At 39.3% G+C, this 25,434-nt stretch overlaps 1 protein-coding gene and 2 non-coding genes across 4 annotated transcripts; all 3 read left to right on the forward strand.

The window, feature by feature from the left end:
- Positions 1-227: 227 nt before the first annotated feature.
- ncl (nucleolin) lies at positions 228-17,797 on the forward strand. 2 transcript variants are annotated; one of them, XM_060834764.1, is made up of 15 exons: positions 228-334; positions 2,363-2,455; positions 5,116-5,245; positions 7,890-7,976; positions 11,132-11,350; positions 12,338-12,427; positions 13,562-13,688; positions 14,469-14,605; positions 14,917-15,046; positions 15,132-15,280; positions 15,520-15,637; positions 15,826-15,953; positions 16,055-16,181; positions 16,456-16,694; positions 17,410-17,797. In XM_060834764.1, exons 1-15 carry the CDS (start codon positions 317-319, stop codon positions 17,460-17,462), a joined length of 1,845 nt encoding a protein of 614 aa, XP_060690747.1. In that variant the 5' UTR covers positions 228-316; the 3' UTR covers positions 17,463-17,797. The 2 variants fall into 2 exon arrangements, with proteins under 2 accessions (XP_060690747.1, XP_060690748.1); XM_060834765.1 differs by having other exon boundaries at positions 7,893-7,976.
- LOC132821996 (small nucleolar RNA SNORD82) lies at positions 13,420-13,487 on the forward strand. Its single transcript, XR_009645382.1, has one exon. It is a non-coding gene; the product is annotated as a small nucleolar RNA SNORD82 (small nucleolar RNA).
- LOC132821998 (small nucleolar RNA SNORD20) lies at positions 15,369-15,445 on the forward strand. Its single transcript, XR_009645383.1, has one exon. It is a non-coding gene; the product is annotated as a small nucleolar RNA SNORD20 (small nucleolar RNA).
- Positions 17,798-25,434: the final 7,637 nt, after the last annotated feature.

A 25,434-nucleotide genomic window follows, 5' to 3' on the forward strand; every position in this document is an offset into this window, starting at 1 on the left:
GCTGCCTGGAACACTGATCGGTCCTGATTGGCTAATCCTTCTGACGATCGGCTTGGTGCGTGGCCTGAGGCAGCGATTGGTCACGGAGATGGCCCCGCCCTCTTGTGCTAGAGCCCGGGACGCGATTGGTTGTCCGTGGTGGGAGGGGACGGCGTCCTGAATTTCCGATTGGTCGGAACGCATCACGTGGCGGGGTTGATGCATGTCAAAGCGTGACGTTAGCGGTGGCTTTTTCTTTTGGTGCGCAGCTCGCGGGGAGAACAGCGACACGTGGGATCGCTCCGTCCGCTCGAGCAGACAAACAACGTTTATCAAGATGGTGAAACTCGCCAAGGTGAGGGCGCTATTCTTGTCAGGCCGGACGTGCGATCTCCCAGGTTTATCTATGGCGTTCGGCTGAAGAGCCTCGGATCTGACGGCAGTGAATCGGGGCACGAGCGAGTTTCGTTATGGGCCCCCAAAGAGCTGGCAAGATCGAGGCCCCTGGACCGCGTGTTAGCCTCGGCCTATCACCTTCCCCAACTCCGACCCCACCGCACGCTCGCTGTCGTGTGCACACGCACACGCTGGGGAGGGAGGACATCAGGTGGCTCCTTCCTTTCACCGCCCGATCCCATCCTTTTCCCCACGGGCCTCGCGTCTGTTTGAAGCCGCTCCCTTCGCTCGGGCCATCCAAACTCCGGGCTCGTCCTCCCCGTCTCTTCCGCGTGTGGGTGGGGGGTCGCGATGGTGTGCGGGGCTGGCACTCCGCTGTTCCTGTTCACCGTGGCCGGTACATCGCACGTGTCTGAGGGACACACTTGCTTTTACCGACGTCCATGGCTAAAGTTTTGATTTTATTCTAAGTCGATTTCGATCTTTCACCCCCCCCCCCCCAAAAAAAACTGTTGCACCCTGGAAAGAAATCCGCCTGGTTCAGGCAGGTCCACGTTTTGCGGAACACGTGTGAGGTCTTGAATGCATGTTGACCATTTCAGACGGCCTCCTGATCGCTTGGAAGTTGTTTGTGCATTACTACTGAACCATCCTTAATAACCATTGCTGATTTTAAAAGAACACCCTATGGTCGGTTATTGTTAAGAGATTTTGTAGACCTGCAAGCAAGAAAATCATTATTTAGACATGTTGTTTAGAGTATGACCGAGTTACTTTATGGCTTTTGAAGTATAATTGCTATTCCGTAAAATACCACGAACGGTTGCGGGTGATCAAACCAAAAAGGCGAGCTGTAGTGTGATGCTTGAGAAGTAAATAGTTATTTAAAATTAATAAACTTGTACCAAGTTGCTTGCTCTGATTCAAAATAACTTGCTTGTGCTGGGAGTCGCAAGTAAAACCTGAATGCTGGAAATCCTCCGGTCTAACAGCATCTGTGCAGAGAAAAAGTTAATATTTCATGTCACAGACCTTATTCGAATTCTGGTGCTTTTTCCCCCAGTATAGAGTAATACAAACATATAGCACAGAAACAGACCCTTCGGTCCAACTTATCCGTGCTGACCAGATATCACAACCCAATCTAATCCCACCTGGCCATATCCCTTCAAACCCTTCCTATTCATATACCCATCCAGATGCCTTTTAAATGTTGCAATTGTCCTAGCCTCCACCACTTCCTCTGGCAGCTTGTTCCATACACCTACCACCCTCAGTGGAAAAAGTTGTCCCTAAGTTCTCTTATTTATATCTTTCCCCTCTCACCCGAAACTTTTGTCCTCTAGTTCTAGACTTTTCCCACCCCAGGGAAAATAATTTGTCTATTTATCCTATCCATGCCCCCTATGATTTTATAAACCACTTATAAGGTCACCCCTCCGACGTTCCAGGGAGAACAGCCTCAGTCTCTCCCTATAGCTCAAATCCTTCAACCCTGGCAACATCCTTGTAAATCTTTTCTGAACCCTTTCAAGTTTCACAATATCTTTCCGATTGGAAGGAGACCAGAATTGCAGGCAATATTCCAACAGTGGCCTAACCAATGTCCTCTACAGCCGCAGCATGACCTCCCAACTCCTGTACTCAATCCTCTGACCAATAAAGGAAAGCATACCAAATGCCGCCTTCACCTGCGACTCCACTTTCAAGGAGGTATGAACCTGCATTCCAAGGTCTCTCTGTTCAGCAACACTCCCTAGGGCCTTACCAGTAAATGTATAAGTCCTACTAAGATTTGCTTTCCCAAAATGCAGCACCTCACGTCTATCTAAATTAAACTCCATCTGTCACTTCTCAGGCAATTGGCCCATCTGATCAAGATCCCATTGTAATCTGATGTAACCGTCATTGCTGTCCCATACAGCTCCACTATTGCTATCATCAGCTAACTTATTAACTATATCTCTCTACTTGTTTTATCCTTCAGGCAGGTAAAAAGCAAGGAAAACCTAAAAAGGCTGCCCCACCACCACCCCCTGAAGAGTTTGAAGAGTCCACTTCTGGGGAGGAAAATGAAGAGGTGGTAATTACTATATTCCAGTCAAAATTTGTAATTTTGTATTAAGTCCATCAAGTCTCCCAAGTGGGCAGGTCACTTAATGCTATTTCTTCACATCTCCCTGCAGCCTTGCAGAATTCCATTATGCCCAATTCCATTACCTTGGATGTAGTGTGGTAGTGTAGTTGATATCTTAATCCACTTGTGGTGTGAACCGTTTTTCTTTGTCTATTCTGTCCAGACACCTAGTGATTCTTGAATGCCTTTTTCAAGTGTCATCTTGGCTTTTTCTCCAAGATCTTCAAGATCCAACACTTGTGACTAAAGTTTTTCATATTTATAACTATATTTGTAAACTTGTTTTGCACTTTTTTTTTCAATGTCTTCACACTTTTCTTTAAGTAGGGTGTCTAGAATTGAATTCGGGCCATATTGCACTACTGTCTTGCAATATTTCACTAGTCTTCTTGCTTGAGTACTCCATGACCCAATTAATAAAGCCAACGCTATTGTAAACTTAAAGTGCTATCTAAATTTGTTGTGTAACCTCATAACTTTTATGCATATACACCCAGTTCCCTCTGCTCCTTTCAATTGGTACTATTTGTTCTCTGCCGTATTCTTCCAATCTATAAATTGGAGTCATAGAGATATACAGTGGAAAAGTGGCATGGAAGCACACAACACATCTGGCAACATCTGAGGAGCAGGAGAGACAATGTTTTGGCCTTAAGCTTCTTCATCAGAAATGTTCCTGATGAAGGGCCCATGCCCTCAGGAGAGCATTGCAGTCCTGACTTTCTCAGAGACTCTCCAGTCTAACTGATCTCTGATGCTCAGAGATCCCATATAAATCTAGTCCTAATTGCCACAACTGCCCCATGTCCCTGCAAACCCTTACTATTTGTATACCCATCCAGATGTGTTTTAAGTGTTGTAAGTGTACTAGCCTCCACCACTTCCTTGTAAATCTTTTCTGAACCCATTCAAGTTTCACAACATCCTTCCGATATGAGGGAGACTGAGAATTATGGGCAATACGCCAAAAGTGGCTGAACCACCTCCTATACAATGGCAGTCTGAACTCCCAACTCCTATGCTCAGTGCACTATGTCTGCATTGGTAGAGGATTGGTTGACTGACAGGAAACAAACAATGTGGATAAATGAGTGCTATTCTGCCTGGCAATCCTTGACTAGTGGTGTGCCTCAGGGTTCAGTGTTGGGACTACAATTATTTACAACTTGTATGGATGATTTAAGTTGAGGACCACGTGTCAGAGTTTGCAGATTACACTAAGATGAGTGGAAACCAAAGTGTGCAGAGGACTATGAAACTTTGCAGACTGATGTAGATACTTTGAGTGAGTGGGCAGAGGTCTGGCAGATGGAATACAATGTTGACAAATGTGAAATCATCCATTTTAGGAGGAGTAACCGTAAATAGAATTATTACTTGAATGGTAAAAAGATGCAGCATGCTGCTGTGCAGAGGGACCTGGGTGTCCTTGTACATGAATCACAAAGTTGCTGTGCAAGTATAACAAGTAATTAGGAAGGCAAAGGGAATTTCGTCCTTCATTGCTAAAGGGATTGAGTTAAAAGCAGAAGTTATGTTGCAGCTGTGCAAGGTACTGGTGAGGCCACACTTGGAGTATTGTGTACAATTTTGGTCTCCTTACTTGAGAAAGGGTGTGGAGGGCCTGCAGAGGAGGTTCACTAGGTTGATTTGATGCTGTTGGGGTTGGCTTTTGAGGAAAAATTGAGTAGACTGGGATTCTATTCATTGGAATTCAGAATAATGAGAGGGGATATTTTATAAAATGTACAAAATTACGAAGGAAATAGATAAGATACAAATAGAGAGGATGTTTCCATTGGTAGGTGAAGCTAGTGCAAGAGGGCATAGCCTCAAAATTAGAGGGAGCAGATTTAGGACTGAATTGAGAAGGAAATTCTTCACCCGGGTGTTAATCTATGGAATTCCTTGCCCAGTGAAGTAGTTGATGCTACTTCAGTAAATGTTTTTAAAGCTAAGGTAGCTTTTTTTCTTAACAATAAAGGAATTAAGGGATATGGTAAGATTGCGGGTAAGTGGTTCCGAGTCCATGAAAAAAGTCAGCCATGATCTTATTGAAGGGCTGGATGGCCTACTCCCTCTCCCAGTTTGTATGTTGTCTGAAGTGTATAAGTCCTGCTCTAATTTGTTTTTGGAAAATGCAGCATCTCCCATAAACTCCGCTTGATCCTCTTGTACTCCAAATAAACCTTCTTAGCTGTCCACTATGTATCCACTTTTAATATAATCTGCAAAAATTAACAATGCCTCCTACGTTCACATCCAAATCCTTTCTATAAATGACACAAAATAGTGGACCCAACACCAATCCTTGTGGCATATGACTACACCATTTGACATTGGACTTTATCAGCAACAAGACTGTCCTCTTTCACTGACAACTGTCCTTTTGAAGTTCTGTACTTGGTTGCAGTGGTTTCAAGTTAGTTGTATAGCGGTGATGTATTAAACTTATTCTTTGGGAATTGATTTTCTTGAATATGGAATGAAGCTAACTAAATTTTGGTATTTGTCCCAATTATGTTATTTCTGACCAGACTTGGGCATGTTGAATGTATTGATGCTTGTATTAATCTCATTTCATTTAAACAATGTTGATTTAGGAATTGCCAGCACCCCCTGTTAAAAAGGTGAAGACCCCACAATCTTCCAACAAAAAAAATGGTAAAGCTGTAAAGAAAGAGAGTAGCGAGGAAGATGATGTCGAGGAGGAAGATGAGGAAGATGATTCTGGTAGGTTAATGAAAGCTGCAGTACTTGTCATCTAAGCTTGCCTCCTTTAGCCTAGTAAAATGTTCCAAGATATTTTTGCTGGATTATTGGTTGAAACTTAGTCTTTGTATGACATGATAGAAACAGTCCCAATTCACCACCAGGCTCATACAACTTCACCTTTTGACATGGAGCTAGTGAGAGGCCATGGGTACCCATGGACACTAATTATGCCTCTTTCTTTGTGTGTTACATGGAACAATACTTGTTCTAGTGCTATCCTTCTTACAACACATCCTCCAGTGCATTGATGCTCTTTTCCACCTCAACTGGAATTGGGAAAATTTGTCAATTTTGTCTCTCTTTTCCATCCAACTCTCACCTTCCTTACTTTGAGACATCTGTTTCCATATCTGGTCATAAGATCGGTATCGATGTTATTATAAAGGCATCAACTAATACAGATACGTTGACTGTACCTCGCACTCTGCTTCCTGTACATATTAAGTTCCATGGAACTTTGTCCTTCATTGCTAAAGGGATTGAGTTTAAAAGCAGAAGTTATGTTGCAACTGTCCAAGGTGCGAGTGAGGCCACACTTGGAGTACTGTGTGCAGTTTTGGTCTCCTTAACTTGAGAAAGGATGTGCTGGCAGTGGAGGGGGTGCAGAGGAGGTTCACTAGGTTGTTTCTGAAGACTTCTGTCTCTGTTGCATCTATTCTGATGGCACCTTCTACAGGGAGCTCCAGGGCCATTTTCCCTCAGCTCAGCATTCCCTGCCACAGTGCTTGACAGGGACCTCAGCTATGTCTGATCCATTTTCCCCTTCTTTCTGTCTCTCAGCAATGATTGGGACCCCTGGTCATCACTAGTCAAACTACCAGCCTCTGAATCCAAAGGTTTGTAAACTGCCATTTCTGCCACCAGGGTTAGAGAGGGGAACGTTAGACCTTCAAAACAAGTGAATATGGTAGCATTACAGGGCAGCTAAACAACAAGGCCCAGAATGGGACAGAGTATACATAAACAAAACAGCATTGATTAGGTCAAAGTGAGAAGGAGGGGCGGGAGAGGAATAGTAAAGAGGCAAAAATGGTTGACTGTTTCTAATATTTACAACGAAATTGATGACAAATATTAAAGGGTATATGAAATTTGGAAAGGATGGTACAAGATGGATGATGGCAATAAATGATTACATGATGTAGAATCAATTTGGTGGACAGAGGTAAGTCATAGAATCATTGATACACAGCACGGAAACAGATCCTTCAGTCCAACTTGTTCATGCGAATCAGATATTCTTAATATTTGCCAACATTTGACCTATATCCCTCTAAGTCTAAAAGTATGGTTCTGGAAAATCGCAACAGTCAACCAGTATCTGAGGAGCAGGAGAGTTGACATTTTGGGCATGAGCTGCTCATTAGGAATGATCCCTCTAAACCATTTGTATTCATATATCTGTCCAGATGCCTTTTAAATGTAATTGTACCAGCCTCTACCACTTCTGGCAGTTCATTCCATACACACACCAACTTCTGTGTGGAAAAAGTTGCCCTTTGGATCCCTTTTTAAATCTTTCCTCCTGACTTGTACGCTCTAGTTTTAGACTACCCCACCCTGGGGAAAGGACTGTCAATTTACCCTATCCAGGTCCCTCGTGATTTTATAAACCTCTACAAGTTCACCACTCAGCCTTTCACACTCAGGCGAAATTGCCACAGTCTGTTTAGCTCCTCCCAATAGCTTAAACCCTCGAATCCTGACAAAATCTTGTAAGTAAATATTTTCTGAGCCCTTTTCAAGTTTCGCAACATATTTCTGACAGTAGGGAGACCAGAATTGAACACAGTATTCCAATAATGGCCTAATCAATGTTCTGTACAATCGCAATATTACCTCCAAACTACTCAGTCTATTGACCAATAAAGGCAAACATACCGAGCACCACCTTCACTATCCTATCTCTGTCTTGACTTCGGTTTCAAGGAAATATGAACTTGCACTCCGAGATGTTGTTCAGCAACATTTCCCTGGACCTTAACATTCAGCATCTTTAGTCGATTAACACTTAATCAAGAGACAGATCTAAATAACAACATATAATCAAGAAAAATGCACTCGTACGTTTACACAAGAAAACACAAGAAAGGTTGTGTTTTAAAATGCCACTTAGCTGCTCCCTTGCTGTGAGTTACCACACAGTGTTTACTCCAATGCTGGCTGTGAATTTCACAGATGGTCTGTTTTTCTTAGAACTCCAATAGTTAGAGACATTTAGACATGAGTGGCAGAAGCTGTGCAGTTGAGACAGTTGCGTGGGTCTCTTTTCTCCCTTTGAATCACTACCTTTTATTAAGTATTGTTGTTTTCATTTTTTTTCTTCAAGTTCTAAAACAATGCATCATCTTATAAACCAGTAATTGCTGCTCCTAGAATTTGAGGGAATTGGCTCCAAAAAGGAGCAGCTTTGTAATAAATGGAAATAAGACCATGGTAGCAATCCTCGAGACATTCCCTAACAAATATATGGCAAGACAGAATAAATGAGATTGAGAGTGTAGATTCAGCCAGGCATCTGCAATGAGACCGGTTTAATAAATAATGTTGAGTAGACCGTGCCTGCAGTTAATGAAATCATACCTGAACATTTTTATTTCAGCAGAAGCATCTGAAGAGAAACCTGTTCCTAAGCGTGCAGCTGTAATGGTTAACAAAGCAAAGGAAGAATCTGATGAAGATGAGGATGGTAAAGAAAATTTTACAGTATGGAGATGCCTGTTTGAAGCTTACTTATTTGAATTAATTTAACTAGATAACTTGGAATACAGAAAAACCTCAATTATCCAAATTTCAGATTATCCGGCAAGATCCCGATGCTTGGTTAAAATATGTCTTCCAGCATTCGATTAATCAAACAAAATGCTCCCTTCTTCTGTCCATCGGATAATTGAGGTTCCCCTGTAGACAGTGCCTGACAAATATTTGTAGATCACGTATGCAGTTCTGCAAAATCTGCCATCTTGTATGAGATTAGGTTGTGCTGCTTCATAATTTCTTTATAATCGATCAACACTCATTGGCAATTGCTGAAGTTGAATACTGTATCTTATTACTAACATGTCATAATCATTCTTCAAGAGCTGGGAAATCCTGTCTCATGAACCTGATTGAGATTTTTGAAGAAGTAACGAAGGATTGAGGGCAGAGTCTCGGATGTAATTTATTTGGACTTCTGTAAGGGGTTGGACAAGGTTCCCCGTAGGAGACTAGTCAGCAAGATTAGATCACATGGAATACAGGGAGAATGAGCCATTTGGATACAGAACTGCTTGAAAATAGAAGGTGGTGGGTTGATTTTCAGACTGAGGCCTGTGCCCAGTGGTGTGCCATAGGGGTCGGTGTTGCATCCACTATAAATAATTTGGCTGTGAAGATAGGTATAGTTAGTAAGTTTGTAGATGACACCAAAATTGGACAACGAAGAAGGTTACCTCACATTACAACGGGATCCTGATTAGATGGGCGAATGGGCAGAGGAGTGGCAGATGGAGTTTAATTTAAATAAATAGGAGGTGCTGCATTTTCAGAAAGCAAGTCTTAGCAGGACTTGCACACCTTAATGGTAAGGTCCTATGGAATGTTGCTGAACAAAGAGACCTTGGATTGCAGGTTCATAGCTCCTTGAAAGTAGAAATGCAGATAGGTAGGACAGTGAAGAAGGCATTTGGTATGCTTTCCTTTATTGGTCAGAGCATTGAGTAAAGGAGTGGGAAGATCGTGTTGTGACTGTATAGGACATGGGTTAGGCCACTTTAGGAATATTGCGCGCAGTTCTGGTTTCCTTCTTATCGGAAGGATGTTGCGAAACCTGAAAGGGCTCAGAAAAGGTTTCCAAAGATATTGCCAGGGTTGAAGGGGTTGAGCTACAGGGTGAGCCTGGGGCTATTTTCCCGAGCACTGGAGGCTGAGTGGTGACCTTGTCGAGGTTTATAAAATCATGAGGGGCATCAGTGTGGTAAATAGATGGTCTTTTCCTGAAATGCAAAAGTCCAGTACTAGAGGACATAGGTTTAGGATGAGAGGGCAAAGATAAGAGACCTAATGGGGCCATTTTTTCACGCATAGGGTTGTGCGTGTTGCTGGAGGAAGTAGTGGAGTCTGGTACAATTGCAACATTTAAAAAGCATCTGGATGGGTAAATGAATATGAAGGGTTTCAGGGGTATGGACCAAGTATGGTGAATGGGACTAGATAGTATATATGGTCAGCATGGACGAGTTGGATTGAATAGTCTGTTTCCATGTTGTGTTTCTCTATGACTAGACACATGAACAGGCAAGGAATAAAATGATACAAACCATCTGCAGGTATATGGGATTTGTTCAGAATAGCGTAGTAGTCAGCACAGACATGGGTTGAAAGGCCTGTTCCTGTTCTTTATCTGTGGGTGTATCCATCCTATTCTGTTTTTTTTTGCAGTAGATGTTCAGGGCAAAATGGTGAGAAGATGCTTAAGTTTAAACCAGTTGCAGAAAGGGAGCAAGGAAAGTCAAAATGAAAATTTCGAATGAAAGAAAGCCAATTTCATTGTTTAGCAAAGGTGGAGTATCCAAAGCTACTCTGGAAGACAAAGGACAGAGGTTCAAATTAAGCAAAGCACATTATAGCAATATTCCATCCCAAAAAAGTGATAGGAACACTACCGAATAATATGTATATGTAATTAGAACAAAAGAACAAAATTGGTTGGGTGGTATAAAAAGGACCTTTTTTATTTTTTGTTACTGAGAGGACAGGGATCTCATTGAGGCACAGTAAAACATTAAATGTGTGCTGTGGCTCTGTTTTCTAGAAGATATAGTAAATGATACAAAGATTTGCATATTCAGATGCCATTCATCCTAGCTACTAAGCAGGCTTAAGTAATAGTGGAATAAGATGTAGCAATAATATTTCAACAGATATTTAATGTCTCCGAATTATTTGGAGAAAGTGCCTAGCAGTAAGGGCTTGTTGTTGATTTGGATATGTAATTAACTAAGGTGCAGAACCTAGTGGGAAACAGATGAACTGTAGAGAATTATGTTACCAAATTTCCCGGGGTTCATATATGAAGAGTTGAGCGAGGACTAGCTTTGAAGTTCAGATGACTTAAAGCTCGGTGACCTGGTAAGTAGTGAACAAAATCTGCAGAGACCTGAAGGGTCAACATAGATCTGGATTAGAGTGATGTTGGAAAAGCGCAGTAGGTCCGGCAGCATGTGAGGAGCAGGAAAATTGATGTTTCAGGCAAGTTGGATTTGTTGACAAAGCATGTAGGTTACTTGCCTTTGTAAATTACACAACTGCAAGTAACCTGTGCTGAAACATCACAGCACCAGTTGGATATCAACTGGAATTTGTGTATACGTCTAGGTATGAACTTTTTGGCAATGCTGCTTTTGATGTATACCAGGGAAGTTCATATATTGTAGAGACTTTGGAGAAAACAACTGTAACTTTTAGGCTTGTCTAATATAGTTATTTAAAATTGCGAAGACCTAATTCCTTTGGCAAACTAGTGAAGAAATTGAAATAATTGGTAAGAAGAACCAGAAGAACGATGACATTTTTCAAGTGGACATACGCTTGAAGATTAGTGGTTTGTGAGTTTTGCAGGAAAGATTTGTTTGTTTGAACACAGCGGGCAGTCTATTTAATGGTGATGGCCTCCTGTAATATATTAGTTGGAGGTGCTTTTTTCTCCGCCTGCTCTGGATAAATAACTTGGCGCCCTATCTGTATTTTAGTGTAGTTATTGGTGGTCTGGTTCTTTAAAGGTTCTAACTATTTGACTCTTGAATGCCTTTAAGACCATATTTCAGTATTAGTGTTGTTTAAACATTTTTTTTTAATTCAAAGAATCTGAGGAAGAAGAGGCCATGGATGTCGCACCACCACCCAAGGCAAATAAAGCTGGCATGGTGAAAGCTCAGGAAGATGATGAGGATGAAGAAGAAGATGATGATGATGAAGAAGATGATGATGACAACAATGAAGAAGAAGAAGAAGATGATGAGGATGATGAAGATGATGAGGATGATGATAAAGAGGATGATGAAGAAGAAGATGAAGAAGTTGGTAAGTTCACATATCATGTGGCAAAATATGCAATCCCAAATGGGAATTTAAATTTTTAGTCCAGGTCTTGTCATATTTTTCTAAATACTGATGCACATTCACATCATACACAAACCCCAATTGCAGTGATTGTAATGGAGTCCACCAGGTGGACTGCATAGAGTATGAGTTCCTTGACTGGGGTGGTTAACCTGGTTCATTTAGGGAGCTGTGGCTGTCAGAAGTTCTGTTCACCAAGAGCTGTCCCTGAGAAAGGTGGACCGCTTTAAAGTTATCCAAACACCAGTTATCCAAATTTTGGATTATCCTAACAGGATCTCAAAATCCCGAATTGTTTCTAAACTGTTATCTGAACATTCAGTTATCTAAACAAAATGCTTGCCACTTGTGTCGTTTGGATAATTGAGGCTACCCTATAGTGTGCATGTGTAAATAAAGGGTGACTTGGGTGACAGGTGCCTCTAGAGTTATTTCACCAATGTTGAAAGAAACTAGAATTAGTTTTCTGTGTGATGGTCTGGAATTTTCTAAAGGTTTTTGGCCACTGTCAGAAACCTATCTCAGGTGCTGAATGTTTGTACCTTACAAATGTAATTTGTAAGTGAAATATGTTCACAAACCTCATCCCTTTTGAGTAGTTTTTCGAGTAAAACAAATGTATAACAAAGTCATACACATCAAAATGTTTGTTCGATGTCTGCTAAGGTCTCTGCACCAGAGTTGGTAGGAACTTCTTTTCATATTTCTGTTATTTGATCAATCCATCTGTAATGTTCCCACTTCTTGAGTAAATAGCCTGCAATGTAGACATTTGCATGGTATGCCGGTCTGTGTGCCACTGGATTGGAAATCCTTTCAGTAGTACGGGATTGAATATCCATGCAATAACTACATGAAATCTTACTTTAGTAAGAAGGACAAAACTTGAAACTTTTATGGCAGTGTATTATCTTAAATTAATAATTTGATTTGACTGAATTTTTGTAGAGATTGCTGTACCAACCAAAGCTGGAAAGAGAAAGAAAGTGGAACAGAAGTCAGTGACTCCAGCTAAGAAACAAAAGTCTGACAGTGATGGTGAGTGTGTTTTAATCATAAGTCCGTACTGAAATCCAACTTGTGTTTACATGTTAGTGTAACAATAGAAAATCATTTGAAAACAATTCTGAAAAGTCTGGTAAATGGACACCAATCGAAATGAGACTTAGCACTGGTGACCAGGAATGTGAGAGATTGTAGAATCACAGGTTAACGATGTGAAGGTTCTGCTGTGGCAACTCTTCCGTTCCTCATGGGAGGTTGTAGAGTTTGGCAACTCTTTTTAAAAACATGAACAATTTTAAATTATTTTTAATAAACTTTGGAAACCCCAAGACCCAGAATTTTTTAAGCCCAATCATGTGGGAAATTGTGTGTCTGGTAGATTGGATAACTTGCATGGGTAGTGTACAAATAATGTTCAAATTCATATGTAACACAAAAATCAAGATTCAGATAGAACTTATCTGAATTGTTATATTGCATTTATTTTCTTAAACTGTATATGTAAGTGCAGGTGCTTGCACCAGTTCCCCTATGAACCAAGTTTTTTTTAACTTTTGTAGATATAATTTTCATATTAATGAATTCCCGTACGAAAATATCGGAGGTTGCAGATTAATGATCCATATCATAAAAGAAATGTTCATCCTAAAAATAATAAAATATGATTTGTGTCCAAGGCAAAGTAAATTAAGAATTCGTGACACCATGTTCAATTAGCAAGCCCTAAGTTTTTTTGAACAAGTGAAGTGTAATTTTGGGTCAAAAGATGTTGACTGCAAAGATTCTTGTTCTGCTTTAGGAAAGTTGCAACTTGCCAGAAGCAATTTTCCCTGGGGCTCTGAAGAGGTAAATAATTTGCAGCCATAAAGTGCTGCTAACAGGATTTTGTAATTTCATTCTGGTGTTTCCCATACTTTATTTTCTTTGCTTTAATTTGAGATAGTCACTAACTGTTAGCTTCCAAGAGTACATCAATAGGAAGCCTTAGGAATTAAATTTCTTCATATTACTAACTTTTTTCTGTTTGCACAGAGGATGATCATCAAGAGGGACTTAATACTGAAGAGTGTGATGTTTCTTTGTTCTGATGTGCCAGTAGTATGCATTATGATATATTGAAGGCTCAAAATTATGCACATTGAGTTTTCTTTCTGCTTTATTTCAAAGAATCGTTCTCACTGTTTGTTGGAAACTTGAACTCTGAAAAGAATTTTGAAGAACTAAAGAAAGCCCTTAATGGTTTCTTCACCAAAAAGAAACTGTCAGTTGTTGATGTCCGAATTGGATACTCCAGGTAATGTTTAAACTGTGTGTTATATGAACTGGTTTTCAGGAACATGCCCAACTGGGGGAATCACTAATAGAGACTTTGGGCAACTTCAGTTATTTTACTGATTGAGTTATTAACTGATGGTGATTAATAGTTAGGGGAGAAAAAAGATCAGGGCAGCACGGTTGCTCAGTGGTTAGCACTGACGCCTCACAGCACCAGGGACCCGGGTTTGATTCCCACTTCTGTGTAGAGTTTGCATATTCTCCCCGTGTCTGCGTGGCTTTCCTCCAGGTGCTCCAGTTTCCTCCCGCAATACAAAAGGATGTGCAGGTCAGATGAATTAGCCATGCTAAATTGCCCATAGTGCGAGGTTCATTATTTGGGGGTAAATATAGGATTGGGAAGTAGATCTTATTAGGTCATTCTTCGACGGGTTGGTGTGGACTTGTTGGGCTGAAGGGCCTCTTTCAATAATGTAGGGAATCTAATCCAATCTAAACATGCATCAGGATTGGCCCTGGCTGATTTGTTTACCATAGAAATAAATGCATTGCTTACTGTTCACTGGTTTTCAGGGGTGGCTGGCCAGCATAGTCTCCTTCTAAGAAGATTTAAATTTGAGTCTTTTGATTAATCTGTCTGAGAATTCATGGAGATTTTCCACAGTTTCAAAACAGTCTTGAGTGGATATGGCAGTGGATAAACTTTGTTTTTGAGTGGTACATTTGATCTGTTAAGTTTGTCTTGTGTTTATGTGCAGTTAAGTTTTTTTTTCTACGAGTGTATCATGTCTTAATGTAGGAAGTATGGTTACGTGGACTTTGAAACCAAAGAACAACTAGAAAAGGCATTGGAATTCAATGGAAACAAAGTGCTGGGCCTTGCTGTCAAACTTGACAAAGCACGCAGTAAAGAAAGCAATACAAGTGCCAAAAAAGGTATGAATGATCTGGCTTTTATTTTGTCATATTTTCACATACCAACTTGTAGATCTAGTCAGTAGTTTGAATTTATTTAAGTGGACGTTGTGTGCAACATCTACTTGACTGATCATCAAATTGGTCATTTTGATTTACTGGGTTGGCTGGATGTGTCATGGAAAATGTTTGATGTAGTAAAGAGTGTTGGGTTATGTTCAAACAGGATGAAGAGGCAAAGAATTGTATGCCCATTTTTTGCCAGAATATAGTGATTTGGTCCTGTTACTTACTGATTTTGACGAAGAAACTGATTTTCTTTTTTTTTGCAGAGAGAGACTGCAGGACGTTGTTTGTCAAAAACCTCCCTTTCAAGATAACACAAGATGACCTGAAAGAGATTTTTGATAATGCAATTGATATTAGAATTCCTGTTTCTCGTGATGGTTCAAGTTCACGGGGGTACGTTTTGAAATTTTAATTTTGATGGTTATGCATTAAAAACATGGTTTCTAAGCAATAGATTGACTGTCTGTCTTGCATTCAGCATTGCATACATCGAATTTGAAAGTGAAGCTGCAGCAAATTCAGCATTGGAAGAGAAACAAGGCACTGATGTTGATGGTAGGGCCATCGTTATTGATTTCACTGGGGACAAGAGTATATTAAATGCAAAGGCTGGACAGACACAACCAAGTAAGTGTTTTAATTTTATTGCTAAACATGAAGTTCACTTAGAAACATCATGATAATGGTTCAAAATACAAATGATTTTTTTGAAAGCTGGATATGATGAATGTCAGTCTGAAACACATGATGAACCTTTGCAGAATTCCTCTAGATAGTCAAGTACTGATCCAACTTTGGCTTTTGAAGACAAAACTGTATTGAAAATTGAGGAGCTAGTATTGACGTACTTTTTCATTTCATTTCAGATTCTGATACACTCATTGTAAATAACTTGGCGTATTCTGCAACAGAAGATACCCTCCAGAATATTTTTGAAAAAGCATCATCAATCAAAATTCTAGAAAAGAATGGCAAACCAGTAGGGTAAGATTAATGGAATATCTGAAGCATTGAGAATCCTGAAAGTCTCTTATGTAATGTGCCTTTTAAAGCTGCAGATGCTGTCTCAAGAGCCAATATTTGATCATTGTTTTTTTAACTTCAATGTTATTATTCCAACAATGTAACTTTCATGAAAGACTGAATTTTTTTTTTATTTGCAATTGTTCCAGGATTGCATTTGTTAAATTTGATTCAACTGAGGATGCTAAAGAAGCTCTGGAGAATCATACCAATACAGAAATAGAGGGGAGAACTGTGAGATTGGATTTCACCTCTCAAAGGCACAGGAGTGGGGATGGTAAGATGCTGATGATTGCCTGCTTGCAATTTTTAAATTTCTCATTAATTAGTTCACATTCAGTACAAGTATATTTATTTGCTGATCGTGACAACTTCTAGGTTCTAGCAAGACATTGTTTGTTCGTGGCCTTTCTGATGAGACAACTGAAGAAACTTTAAAAGAAGCCTTTGAGGGTGCTGAGAATGCTAGAATTGCAATAGACAGAGAATCTGGAAGATCAAAAGGGTATGTCAACTTAATCACCCCTTCCATGCCTTCTCATTGAGCTCCTTGCTGTCGAAATTGTGACAGTGAATGGATTCGCAAGAGAAGAATAGTAAACTACAGGCTGCTTCATTTTGAAAGAATGGTAGCTAGTCTGTCACACTTGATATAAAATTTGTTTATTTCACAATTTGTAATGAGATTTGTTAAACGGCTTTTTTTATATAGTTAATTTTTCTTTACTGGAGGAAATTTCTGCAGTAGTGTTTTTAAAATGCTGTTGCTCTGCTTTTAGTTTTGGCTTTGTGGACTTCCCATCAGAAGAAGATGCAAAATTAGCTAAGGATGCGATGGAAGATGGAGAAATTGATGGATGCAAAATTATGCTTGACTTTGCTCGACCAAAGGGTGACAACCAACGAGGTGGTCGAGGTGGTAGAGGTGGTGGAGGCTTTGGAAGAGGTCGAAGAGGTCATGGCGGATTTGGTGGCAGAGGTCGTGGTGGCCGAGGTGGTGGTCGGGGTGGATTTGGAGGTATGAAACTAGGGGTTTTGTGATTTGTTCAGATACCACCACAAAAGTTTGCGATCTTTTAAGAAATTCTTCCCTGGAGACTTGAGTGACTCTTGCTTTTGGTTGAAAACGGTTTTCAATGCAATTGGCTGTGTTGCTTTTCATTAATTCCAATGCTTAGATGCAGCAGTAAATTTTCAAAATTCTTCTCAAAACTCAGTAAATTTTCATTTTTTACGTCTGAGTTGACTATTGTCCTTGCAGTGTCGAGACAGTGTTGCAGGAAGAGCACAGCAGGTCAGGCAGCATCCGATGAGCAGAGAATCAGCGTTTCGGGCCGAAGTTCTTCATCAGGAAATCAGCCCCATTTGATGTCCGAAATGTTGATTCTCCTGCTTGTCGGATTGTGCTTTTCTAGCAACACTGTCTCGAATCTGATCTCCAGCATCTGCAGACCTCACTTTCTCCTATTGTCCTTGCATATCAGTAGTCTGGTAACGTTGCTCTTCCAAATATAGTCCAGTACAACCGAGGCCATCTGTAATGGCGTACCTGTTCAAACTGTGTTCCATGCAGCCCTTTTCCACCATTTTGTAGCTCAGCATTTTACTGAAACACCAAATAATACTATTTAGTCCGCTCCTGACCTGTTGTGGGGAATTGCATTTCGATTAGGTCATTGTGTATTGTATTGCTCATTTTCAGATTGAACCTGAATATTCCCTTTCTTTTGTAGGATTCAGAGGTGGAAAGATTACTCCTCAAGGAAAGAAAACCAAATTTGATTAGCGGGGCTAGTAAGACCACTTTACCTTGTTGTGTTCGGACAGAGCCTCTGATTGCCTCACAGTTGGGACATTCCACGATTCTGCATGGACTGACTGGCTGTGCAAATTGGAGTCTAGTGGGAGCTCCTTAAGTTTCTGAATGGACTTACAATTAAGTAAAGACAGAAATTGTTGGTATATCTTTGTGCATTTTGTCAAATTTAAGTTTCCTGTTTTACAATGTGTAAATGTATTGCTCTTTATGATTTTTTTTTAGTTACAATGTAAATCCAAAAATAATGTTTTAGAATGTTGTGCTTGACATACTGTCTACTGGATTAAAAGGACCTTATTTCACATTTTTGGTATTTAATAGTGCGCATTAAATTGGCTAGTAAACGTCTTTACAGTATTGCAGAACTTGGTAAAGTACCTTGCCAGAAGCACCACTAATGGTTCCCACTGGACTTTTCACTGGAGTATACTGTTGATGTATACTTTGCAAACTTTTATGTTTTTGATGTTGTCCTGTAGCTGGATTTGCAAGCTGGGCTACTTCTCCTCTAACCACCTCCTGCTGAGTACAGTGCCCAGCTAGGATCAGCTAATGGATAAAGCCTATGAATTAATTCAAGAGCACTCTCTGCTTGTTTTAAAATTGCTTATTTTGCATTACACTGAAAATAATTTGGTCTAATCCAGCCATTTGTTTCATTTGACAAAATTAGCATGCAAGAAGTATATGAACACTTTGATTTGAACTGAGCTGTTCAAAGTGTGACAAGTTTCTGCTGTACAAGTTTGGTTAAAATTTAAGTTAAGCAGTAAAATTAATTTGGTTATTAAAATATAATATTATTTTTACAAAACATTGAATCTCTGCTCATGGCTCTATGTAGTTAGCAGTATTAAATGGATCAGTCAATAAGACCTGTTCAAATGTATAAAAGCAAATTACTGCAGATGCTAGAAATCGGAAACAAAAACACAATAGTTTATGAAGAGGCCTTATTGGATTTCGAAACATTGACTGACTGTTTCTCTTTCCCTAGATAGTGCCAAGCCTGGCTTTCTCCAGCATATGTGTATTTAAGCATGTTTTTATGAGCTGTGTTAATAGCTATTTTATAACCAAAGTAACCCAATCATGCCATCATCTGGCTAGTTTTTAATGATGTGTATTTTCTGATCAATCATGTCAATTCCTGAGCATTTCCCATGTCCTTTTTTCCACAAATTAGATCAGATTTGGCCAGTGATGCTTGACATTTTGTAGGTTTAATCTAAGATGACTGCTATTTGTGGGTTCACTGCAGCAGAATTTTTCTTTTTTTTTAAATCCTGGATTCAAATTTTTGGCCACGATGATTATCCTATGGACATCCCCCTGACTTGTAACCAAGAACAGCTGTTCTAGCTATTTAGTTTCTGATGGAGTTATACATACTTCAGAAGAATTTGTAAACATCCTAATTAAATGGATGATGCTGGTTTAGGACTGAACATGTTAACACTGGCTTGAATTGTCTGCTAAACTCGCTAGTACTTGTCTCATGTCTGTGTTTTAGGATTGTAGATTGGAAGCACTATAGCAAGGCTCAACTGTACATATGAGATTTTTTTAGTTGTCTTAATTTTTACAAAGTATCCAAGGTGCAACATTGTAGAAAATATTTTTCTGAAAAGTGGAATAAATGGACATGTAATTCTGTTTCCCTGTTCGATGTGCATTAGTCTTTTGTAAGCTGTGAAAGAAGCCCTCAGTGGGTTTGTCAGTTTCAGACTAATGTTGATTTGCCATACCTTGGGTACAATATCAAAACTGCATCTGCGTAATATTTTATTTTTCTGTACCAAACAACCCCCACCAAAATAATTGCAGGTGCTTCCTCTAAATCCATTGGTTTTTTTTTTAAACAGTAAAAGGTTTGTGGCTTTCATGCACAGAAAATGCATTGCAATTTCTATGAAATCTATTGACTGGAGTGACTGTCTTCAAAGGTCTGTTGGAATTAACAAGTGGTGCCCAAGTTGAAATTCATCTGTTGCTTTTAAACTGAAGGTGTGTTGGTAAAACTTGCCTCAGTGGGATGGAACAGTTAAAGCATGCCGAATTCACAGTGGAGTTTGTAATGATCCAGCTCAATTGTGCATAATGGCCAAATGAAAACTGATCCGATCGCTGTACGCGTGTCGCTGGAGAACAGTGTCAGAACATATCTCAAGGCAAGCAATCTACAGATGTGAGTGACTGCTTGACGTGAGGTTGAGTGGAGTCTTTGAAGCAATGTAACGTGGGTATTGATTTTGGGTGAGTCGGTGGGAGCAAGAATTACTCTAAGTAAATCAGACTTGAAATTAAAATTTGTAGCTCAACTGTTGACTGCTACAAATTAACATGGTAAGTTGACTTTCTAAACTGCTCTGTTTTGTTTGTTGCGAAACCTCCCCATCCTACACAAGCTTTATTCTCTATCCTCAATCCTAGCCTATAATGCACCATCACTATTTGGTTTTTGTTCCAATCTATTCTTGTTGCTAATTGATGCTGCCCTCTGCATTATACCATTTCAATTTGGGTATTCCTAGTTCAGTGTGGTCAGTTTTAATGCCAAATCTAAAGGCCATAATATTTTTCATATAATAGGATTCGTAATGACAGCTTAACTGGATGATGTTACGAATAGGATATTGCTAATAACTCCAAGAAATGGGAGCTTTTCATTCCCACTGTTTGATTTTATATTGAGCCAGTTTGATTGGCCTAGCAAGCCACTTAGTTTTAGTTGAAGAGGTATGATTGTGCAATCTACAGATGTGAGTGGGTGCTTGACGTGAGGTTGAGTGGAGTCTTTGAAGCAATGATACATTGAGTTTGCAATTAGTTCCTAAATATTGTGAAGTTGCATTTTAATAGGTGATTTAATGGTTTGAAATTGTGAATGGAAATTATTAATATGGACAACCTAAAGCTAGTTTTGGGAATCTTAGTTCGTTCTTAAGAAACTTGCTTTTCTAATAAAGAATATTAAGGCCATGATTGAATCTGCTGTGACAATTGTTGGCTTGTATATTTCAGATTTTTAGCCGCTCTGTTTTTTAAAAAAAATACATCTGACCACTGTCATTTGCTGCATCCGGTGCTGCAGCCTTCTGTCAATTGAAGTGGTTTCTCTGCTGTTGAGACCCCTCAGAACTTATCAATTCTTTGTCATCTTTGCTGACAATTGCCCCAGCTGCTGTAGTCTGTCCCTTTTATAATTAAAAGCTCCTCATACGTGGAAGATTTTGTATCTTTTTATTTCTTCCCTGTCCCCTTTTGTTATATCTTCATCTCTCTTTCAGTCTGGAGTGCATCATCAACAATAATACTTCCAAGTGAGGCTTAGCCATTCACAAGATATTTTATTCACAAGAACTATCATGCTATTGTATTCCAAGCCCCTCTTTATAAAAGTTGTGTGCTGCTGGAAAAGCACAACAGGTAAGGCAGTATTCAAGGGGCAGGAGAATTGATGTTTTGGGCGTAGCCCTTCATTTGATCTCCAGCATCTGCAGTCCTTACTTTTTCCCCTATTTGTAAAACCTGTTTGTGTTCATTTTCTAGACCTGTGCTGTGATTTGTCTATGATTTGTATCCTTTATTTTGCATTGCCTACCCTTCCATATCCTAACAAATTTATATAATTCCACATCATTTAATTTACTGCATATTCCCTTTCAAGTTTTGTCAATGTTTCCATGATAAATGTACCTTCTAACATAAGCCGATCATTAACTTCTTGGATCTAGCAAATAATCAATAGTTCTGATCCTGATCCATGGGGAGTTTCCCCTTGATTGCAGAGACTGTTTGCTGACCTTTAAATTAGTGCTCATGCTTTGCTTAATGAGTCCATAGGCCAATTTGTTTTAATTTTGTGCCAGATTGTCATTTTGAAAAACCCTTGTTTTGACTGCTGAGGTTAAGTTGATGGATCTGATTCTGGACTTAACCATTTAAATGGTGTAAACACTGAACATTTCAAATGTAATTGGTTACAGTTTTATAAATCCATAAGACACAGAAGAGAACTCTGGCCATTCAGCTCATCGATTCTGCTCTAAGTTTCACATCCTCATTCTCCTACCTTTTCCTTGTAACCCTTGATCTCCTCAACAATCAAACACCTATCTATGTCAGTCTTAAATACACTCAATGACCTGGCTTCCACAGCCTTTTATAGAGTCAGATGCACAGCATAGAAACAGACCCTTCGGTTCAACCTGTCCATGCTGACCAGATATCCCAACCCAATCTAGTCCCACCTGCCAGGATCCAGCTCTTATTCCTCCAAATCTTTCCGATTCATATAAATGTTGCAATTGTACCAGCCTCTACCACTTCCTCTTGGAAGCTCATTCCATACCCATACCACACTCTGTGAAAAAGTTGCCCCTTCGGTCTCTTTTATATCTTTTCCCCTCCCACCCAAATCCTATGCCCTCTAGTTCTGGACTGCCTGACCCCAGGGAAAAGACTGCCTATTTACCTCATCCATGCCCTTCATAATTTTTAAACCTCTATAAAAGTCACCCCTCAGCCTCCGCTCCAAGGAAAACAGCCCCAGCCTGTTCAGCCTCTCCGTATAGCTCAAATTCTCCAACCCTGGCAAGATCCATGGAAGTCTTTTCTGAACCCTATCAAGTTTCACAACATCTTTCCAATAGGAAGGAGACCAGAATTGCACGCACTATTCCAATAGTGGTCTAACCAATGTCCTGTGCAGCTGCAACGTGACCTCCCAATGCCTGTACTCAATCCTCTGGCCAATAAAGAAAGCATACCAAATGCCGCCTTCACTATTTTGTGGTAGTGAATTCAGTACAACTTCAGCTGAAGAAGTTTCTCCTTCTCTCCATTCTTTAAACATGCTCTGTATTCTAAGGCTGCACCCTCAGATTGTGCCAATGGAAACCTCTTCCAAATATCTACTGTGTCCAATCCATTCAGTATTTGAAGTTTTCAATCGGATTCACTCATTCATCTTTTCAAACTCCACTGAGTATAGATCTAGAGTCCTCAAATGTTCCTTTGTATGTTAAGCTTTTCAATCCTGGACTATTCTCGTGAGCCTCCTCTGGACACACTCCAGGGCCAGTACACCCTCCTTGAGATTGGGGCCCAAAACTGCGCACAACACTGCAAATGTGGCCTGATCAGAGCCTTCTAGCACCTCAGAAGTACATCCCTGATTTTATGTTCAAGTCTTGTTAATAAATGCAATCGTTGCATTTGGTTTCCTAACGACTGATTCAACCTGCAAGTTTATGTGGAGAGAATCCTGAAGTGCACTTCAGATGTTTGAATTTTCTCCCCACTTAGAAATTAGCTCATGCCTTTGTCCTACTAAAGTGCATGACTTCACAGTTTTTCATATTGTATTCCATCTTCTACTGTGCAGAACCTTGTCAAAGGCCTTCTATAGGTTCAATTGAGAATGAGGAATTTGAATAGAATCAGATATTTTAAGGAGGAAGTGATGAATCTGCTGGAATTGGTGCTTTATCATATAGCAAAGGTATTTTTAGAGTTAGTGTATTGTCTTGGAAGGTACCAGTCATTAATGCATTGGTGCAAAGAAGGTGGAAGGGAAAGAAACAAACTAGGCTAGTTAGCTTAGTATCAGATGTGGGCAAATATATCAATATCAATATGGATGAAATAACAAATCACTTGTAGAAGCATATTTGGTGCATATTTTACAAAGAATTGAATTTGTGGTATTGGGTGCAATTATAAATTAAGGATAGATTAATGGAAGCAACAGTTGGAATAAATAGCGCACTAGCTGAATACTGAAAGGACTTTGTCTACTACAAGCTGTACTAAAGGTTACTGGTAGATTAACACTTCCAAGTTGGTGGAAAACTGGGAAAATGAGAATGTAAAGGGATATGCCTTATGAATGGGTAAGAAAGTGGTAAATGGAATGCATTGTGGAAAGCTGTGAAGTTGCCCACTTTTTAGGAAGAGAATAATTTAGTGTAGGGTCTGAGGTAGGAAAATAGCTTTGGGACGCTGTAAGCATAGTCTTCTGAAAGCTGCTTTCCTAATGTGATAACTCCTCATTCTTCCTCTTTGGGTAATTTGTTCTGCTCTTAGCCAGAAGCACGGCTGTTAAACTGAGCTATGGTAAAGTTGTGTGCTCCTTCAACCATGTGGGAATTGATAATTTGTGTAGAATCCTTGATGCCCAAAGAAGTCATGCAAACTATAACTGGCATTTTGAAGCTATTTTTGAGCTGAAATAACATTAAGTACTGCAAAGAGGTGTGATAAAGATCTGAATTTTTAGCTAGGATGAAATATTTTGGAAATTACTATTGTCATTTTGAGAAGTGATCTTTAGCAGACTTACAAAATGGCAGTTATGTATTGATGTCATACTACCCATGCACTGCAGATGGCACCCTCGATATGAAACAGTCATGAGTCAAAGGTTTACTTTATGTTGTGCTGCAGAACCTAATATTGGGGAAATGAAGTTGTTGTTTTTGTGGTAACTTATTATTAAATCCAGATCAAAATTGGCATATTGCGAAATGAGATTTAATTTTGTTTTTCCTTGTGCTTAAATGTATGAAATTTAAGACTTGAAAATGAATTAATAGGGAAATTTGAGGAAAACATTATCAACACTATATAGACTCATTTTGAAAAATGATCTATAGAAAGATATAATATCAGCTGTTCTGCAGCACTCCTCCACAGGAGACTGAGGTGGTGGAAAAGAGGGAAAAAACAATTGCCTGGGCTAAGATGCAGAAATGGCAAATTGTGCCTAATTATCTGGGTTTACATAATTGTGTGGATCTCTAGGCGTAGTTTAAAAACACAATTAGACATACTATTAACACTACACAAATATGTGCATGCATTGAATATTTATCAATTCAACACATAATACAGTTGATCAACAAAACTAGTGGTTTTCATGCTGACATGCCATATGAAAATATTTCTCTTATTGTGAAATTCCAATATTTTTGGACACTCTTCAAGACTTGATTGTTTCTACTTTGGATAATTGCATTTTTTTGTTCTTAACCTCAGGACACAGGCTAATTATTGCACATTAACTTATGCTGCTCCTACTAAGATGACACAGATTTTGTCAAAGGTAAATATTACAGGCTGCATATTTTGCTTTGTGCTTAAAACTAGTTAATTTAAGTTCAAATGTATTGGTTCTCATATTCAAATCCTAAAACTCTTAGCTTTAATTTGACTAATCTTGCAAGATTGTCCATTTAATTCTTTCAGGCAGGTGTTCTGCCAACATGCATTAACTCTGTTTTCAAATACTTTGAGATCTTTCACCACTAATATGAAAATGTACACATCGGTCTGAAAAATTATTTCCTGATGTGCTTCATATTTAGACTAATTTTGTGATCTTAAGATAGTTATTTTTTTCTCTGTTGAATGAATGAACAGATGGCTCCTTCCACGGTCCAAGTCTCAATTCTTTATTCAACTCAAGCCAGAAATTGGAGATTATACATGGGCCACCTCACTACTGAATTTTAATATCTTTATACTTTCCTGCTGATCAGAACTGGATGCAGTATTCAAATTCAAGTTTAATTACTACATTTATAGCTTGAATTCTGATGTTTTGGCTACGTAGCTTAATATTATGTAAACTTTTCAAATTACTGTTTTCTATTGGCTGCATATGTTTAGTATCAAATCTACTAGAATTCAACCTTAAGATTCTTTTTCAACTTGATCCCAAGCTATGTGAATACCATTCATAGAACTAATGTAAAAATCTGTTGAAAGTCTGTGGTGTAGGTATATTATGGTGTTATTCAAGAGGGAATTTCAGCTTTATGATGTTTGAGTCAGGATGTTGCATGACTTGGAATATTGCTGTTCCCTTGTCGGTTTAGGTTGGGAAAAAGTTGCCATTGGTGTAACTGAAAAATGACAACTCAGCAGGGCCTCC

This window comes from Hemiscyllium ocellatum, chromosome 13 (genome assembly GCF_020745735.1).
Source record: "Hemiscyllium ocellatum isolate sHemOce1 chromosome 13, sHemOce1.pat.X.cur, whole genome shotgun sequence".
Taxonomy (NCBI): domain Eukaryota; kingdom Metazoa; phylum Chordata; class Chondrichthyes; order Orectolobiformes; family Hemiscylliidae; genus Hemiscyllium; species Hemiscyllium ocellatum.

Bases quoted from the DNA above. Each gene is read 5' to 3' on its own strand.
- ncl (XM_060834764.1), top strand. The intron at 13,689-14,468 runs GTAATGTTTAAA...GTCTTAATGTAG, and splicing joins GTCCGAATTGGATACTCCAG to GAAGTATGGTTACGTGGACT. The intron at 15,047-15,131 runs GTACGTTTTGAA...TCTTGCATTCAG, and splicing joins GATGGTTCAAGTTCACGGGG to CATTGCATACATCGAATTTG.